Source organism: Hirsutella rhossiliensis (assembly GCF_020360975.1).
Source record: "Hirsutella rhossiliensis strain HR02 chromosome Unknown scaffold00008, whole genome shotgun sequence".
In the NCBI taxonomy this organism is placed as follows: Eukaryota; Fungi; Ascomycota; class Sordariomycetes; order Hypocreales; family Ophiocordycipitaceae; genus Hirsutella; species Hirsutella rhossiliensis.
In genome coordinates, this window is record NW_025408674.1 from 1,182,733 (window position 1) to 1,188,007 (window position 5,275).

The window sequence follows — 5,275 nt, forward strand, 5'->3', positions numbered from 1 at the left end:
AACAATGGATTTCTATCATCAAGAAATTCGCCACGTCCCACAGTCTTTGGGACTTTCTGGACCCTGCCGTCAAGGAGGGTAAGCCGGTTCTTCAGCAGCCAGTTGAACCAACATTCCGACAAATCAACCACGAAGCATCTGATCTCGTGGATCTGACCTCGGAGGAATTTCGCCGTCTCGAATTCCTCCACACCCAATACCGCTCGAAGCTTCAAGGGTATAGGGATCAAGTGAAGGCACTCGCCAGCCTTCAACAACACATCGTCAAGACCATCGGCAACTACTACAGCACCATTGCCGAGGAACACGACGTTGCAAAGCAACTTGCCTTGCTTCAGGCTCGTGTGGCCCCAACCGACTGGGCACTCGAGAGGAAGTTGTTCAGCGTTATCGTTCCACCCTTCAGTCGCCAAACAGGACCAAGATCGAAGCTTGGGTCACCCAATGGCAGAAAGTCCTCACTGAGGCAAAGCAATTAGGGCTTCCTGATGTCCAGGACCTTCGCCCTACCCAAGATTTCCTACAGGCTGTTTCGTCCATCAACGCCCCATTCACAGACTATTGGGTCAACAAAATGGAAGACGAGGCCGTATTCGGCAAGCCTGAGTGGAAGACCGACTTCCCGGACGGCATTAAGATCAGTGAGATCTTTGAACGAGCTCACCGAATCAAGGCCGCCAACAACAGCAAAGGATCATTCGGAGCTGCCTTCCAAGGCAAGGGAGAGAAATCGGAGAGGAAAGAGGACAAGCCTAAGTGGTCTTCAAGCAAGAACGCTGATGGTGTTCCTATGTGTGTCTGCGGAGAATATCACCGCTTCGTAGATTGCTTCTATCTCATCAAATCAGCTCGGCCTGATGGCTGGACTCCTGATCAGAAGGTTGAGAAGAAGATCAAGAAATCCTCGACTCCAATCCATGGGCAAAGAAGATGACGGAGAAAGCACAAGACTTCAAGAAGAAGGAAATGGAGAAATCGTCCGACTCCTCCGTTAAAGGCACAGCGTTTGCCGGTCTTCTACCAGCTCCTGACAACACACCGCCTCCTCAACACCTCCATCAACCAGTTTCTCGACGGAAAGGCAGTCTACCCGCTGTATGACTCCTTTATCCTTGATTCCGGATCAGACACACACATTTGCAACAACCGATCCCGTTTTCTTGACTACACCGCCCTTGCAGAGCCAAAAGAGCTCTTTGCAGGCGATAGTCAACTTCAGATCCTTGGCTACGGCACAGTCCGTATGAAGCTTGAAGAAGGAGGACTTTTTCAGCTCAACGAAGTTGCCTTCGTGCCAAAATTCCACACCAACATCGCATCCTCGACCGCTTTCTTGCGAAGGGATACAACTGGAATCCACTATCTGGACGCGTCTCTAAAGACGATCAGATTATATTTCATACGAAACGCCGCTTTCGTCAACCGGTCATCGAGTTCAACCCGATTAAGGAGGACTCTCACGCCTCCAACTTCACATCTTCATCTGCACCTCGCGCAGTGAAAACAGCAGATGCTACGCTTTGGCATAAGCGCCTAGGCCACTTGAACGCTCAAGCCCTAGAGCGTCTTGTTGAGAACACGACGGGTTCGAAGATCAAAGGCCCAGTTACCATCGATTGCACCGCGTGTTCCCTTGGGAAGGGAAAGAAGGTCGTCTCTCGCCGAACCCTCAAAACCGAGCCCCAGACCATTCTGGAGAATCTACGTTGATATCTTCAGTATGAACACCTCATTCAACGGCAAGGAAGCTGTTCTTCTTATCAAAGATGAATTTACAAGCATGATCTTCATCTACCTTCTGAATGACGCGACACAAGGGTCCGTTATGACTGCTTTGAGAAACCATGAGGCAATGATTCAACGCCAATGGAATCTCAATATTTGCATTATCCACCGTGATAACGATCGTTCTCTTCAGAGTGCGTATGAGAGCTGGATCGAGGAAAAGGGATTCAAGATGAACCTTCTGCCCTTACACTCCCGCTCAAAACGGCTCTGCAGAGCGATCTGGGGGGGTAATATCTGCCCAGGCCAGAACAATGGGAATTGATGCCAATTTACCATCTGATCTTTGGCCAGAGACTTGGAAAGCAGCAGTGTTTTTGCACAACAGATCGCCCATGCAGAACCACAGCTTCCGAACGCCTTTCCAGCTGCTTCATCAGTGGCTGCGAGACAACAACAGAGACATAGGCTACCAGCAAGACCAGCCTGACATCACGTTTCTCAAGGCATACGGCTGCAGAGCCTATCCCTTGACACCCCAGGCCCTTCAGAACAGACAGAAGAAGGACCTAAAGACCGACCCTCACACAGAAATCGGTTATCTCGTTGGATATGATTCCACGAACATTTTCAGGATCTGGATTCCGTCCACATCAGAAGTCCGAAGGGTCCGAGATGTGACCTTCAATGAAAGCATCTTCTATGACGGAAATGATCAGCCACCAGAACCTATCCCGCCGCGCGTGGAAGTACAGCTTCCAGCCCACATCGAGGACGAGTCGGATTACGAGGAAATCCCCACTCAAATCGATGAACCTGAACCTGACCCCGTTGAGCAATCTCCCTCAACCTCAGACCAAGGAGACGCCACCACGATTGTGGTACAACCCGAACCATCTGATCATGAGGACTCGGATGATCAGGATGAGTTTCATGACATTCAGCACCCATATCCGACACCGGACCCCGGTCCGAGTGACTCTCAGCCACGGCGCTCAGCCCGCACTCCAAAGCCTCGCAAGCTCAGTGCTTTTTCGACCAACACTAAGGGTCAATTCCACAGCTCTTTCTTTCTCGGCAGAGAAGAAAACTTCACAGACGACACCTTCCTCCCGAACCTACGACGTATAAGGAACTTCGCACCCACAGATTTGGTCCTCAGTTCAGAGAAGGAGCCCACGCCGAGTGGAAAGCACTCCAACAGAGAGGAACCTTCAGAGCGGTCCCCAGAGACCAGGTCACGGGCAAGCTTTTGCCACTTACCTGGGTCTTTAAGTATAAGTTCGACAAGCATGGCTTTCTTACAAAGTTCAAAGCCCGTCTTTGTGTTCGAGGAGATCTTCAACAGCTGGGTGACAAGGACACCTATGCAGCAACCCTTGCAGGACGTTCTTTCCGGATTCTCATGGCCATCACCGCCAAATTCGACCTTGAGACCCGACAGCTCGACGCAGTTAATGCCTTCACAAACGCCCTCTTAGAAGACGAGGAGGAGGTCTATGTAGCCTTCCCAGACGGATACTACAGACAGGGATGGGCTCTTCGCCTCATGCGAGCCCTCTATGGCCTCCGACGGTCCCCTCTTCTTTGGCAGAAGGAACTCACTGCTGCATTCAGAGAGCTTGGTCTTACACAGTGTCCCGACGAACCCTGCATCTTCCAGAACGACTGGCTCACTGTTTTCTTCTTCGTTGACGATATTGTTTTCCTCTATCGCAAGGAAAACGAGGACGCAGCTGATGAGATGGTTGCAGCCCTCAAGAGGAAGTACGCGATGACAGACCAAGGGAATTACAATGGTTCCTTGGTATCAGAGTCCTGCGTGACAGACCCAACAGGAAGCTTTGGCTATGCCAAGACTCCTACATTGAAAGGATGGTTCAACGGTTCGACCTTCAACGGCGTGACCACTTCAGAGGAGCCCTTTCCCGTGCAACGAAGTCCAGCCGCACACAGGGCAGGCTTCTCCAGACCAAATTCAGCTATACCAGAGCAAAGTTGGATCACTGAACTACGCCGCAGCTATCACCCGCTCGGACATAGCCAAGCCAGCGTCTAAACTAGCTGAATTCCTCAACAACCCTTCCGAGCATCACCCAAGCTCGCAGACCATCTGATCGAGTACCTTTACGCCACTAGGTATCTCGCCATCCAGTTTTCAGGAAAACCCTGCCTCGACGAGGATGTTGTTCCTCAGCTCCACGCTCAACATCATAGCGATTTCAAAGCGCATCCGACGCTGCTTTCGCTGATAATAAAGAGACTCGCAAGTCATCCCAGGGTTCAATCCTTACCCTCTTCGGTGGCCCTATTGCTTGGAAAGCCGGTAAACAGGATACAGTCACCACTTCTTCCACAGAAGCTGAATTGCTTGCTCTCACGCACACGGCAAAGGAGACTATTGCAACCTTCCGTCTCTTTGAGCAGCTCTCTCTTAAGCTTGATGGAATTCCGACGATCCAATGTGACAACCTTCAAACCATTCGTCTTGTTACACAGGATATTCCACGCCTCCGCACAGCCCTTCGTCACGTTGACATCCACACCTGTTGGGCTAGGCAGGCATTTGAGAAAGGCCTCTATAAGCTCACTTATACGCCTACTTCCCAGATGATTGCAGACGGCCTCACCAAAGCTCTGCCAGGCCAGAAATTTGCTACTTTCGTCAAACAACTCGGTCTCGTCGATATCTCTACGTTGCTAGGGATCTAGTTTCTTTCTTCAGTTTGCACTGCCCACTAGCCAGCACAACCTGGGGGGGTATGTCACACATAGGATATCAGCCTCCAACAGTCTGACCCCCTATTCGCACAGTCCGTTTCCACATTTCCCACAGAAACTTCTAGGAGGCATCATCAACGCATCAGTGGCTTCCAGATGATCCGATCAGATGCTTCCATTCACTACCATTCCCTTCCATTCTCATATTCAGGCAGTCTATAAAGATCTCGCCTCTTTCCCACCTTAGATAGCAGAATCAAGAGTCTTCCAGTCCCTGATCTTTATGCCCACTTGCTCATCCTCCGTGCGATATCGAGGCTACCCCGTTACACCAAGGAACCTAGCTGCAAGCTAGAACTGGCTCAAGGGGTCATGAACATTTCTAGTATTACCAAGTTACTGTTATTAAGTACAAGGGAATTGTTGACGGTGCAACTGAAGCAAATATCTAACTTAGTGTATCAACCCCGTTCCAGAACTCGTGTAAGCCACCTTTAAACAGAATCATAATTTCCCTCAGCCTTCACCCCAGGTTTCCCCCCGGCGATCCTGGCTAGACCTTCGTCAATAGTCGTCTGCAGGGACGCTTGAAAATGAACCATCAGTTTCTGCATATGCTGGCTGACTTCCTTAAGAATTGAGTCGACACGTTTATCCAACTTCTCTTCCTGCGACTGGAGTCGGCTTTCCAGCTTCTGAACTTTGTCTGCCAGCGATTCATGGCCGATGGTGCTGCCGCCATTGCCCAGCGATCTTGCAGTAGACAGTTCTCCGTCAGTATATCCTCCATCTCTATTCTTTCGTGCCATATCTCGTCTCAGCCTTCTCC

The 5,275-nt window shown here is 50.5% G+C and overlaps 1 protein-coding gene across 1 annotated transcript; it reads left to right on the top strand.

The window, feature by feature from the left end:
• Positions 1 to 2,120: 2,120 nt before the first annotated feature.
• HRG_07419 (reverse transcriptase (RNA-dependent DNA polymerase) domain-containing protein) lies at positions 2,121 to 3,735 on the top strand (the record flags this gene model as incomplete). The annotated part of the gene is made up of 4 exons (XM_044865890.1): positions 2,121 to 2,700; positions 2,775 to 3,226; positions 3,320 to 3,492; positions 3,555 to 3,735. The coding sequence occupies 4 exons, from the start codon at positions 2,121 to 2,123 to the stop codon at positions 3,733 to 3,735; spliced, it is 1,386 nt and encodes a 461-aa protein (XP_044718854.1).
• Positions 3,736 to 5,275: the final 1,540 nt, after the last annotated feature.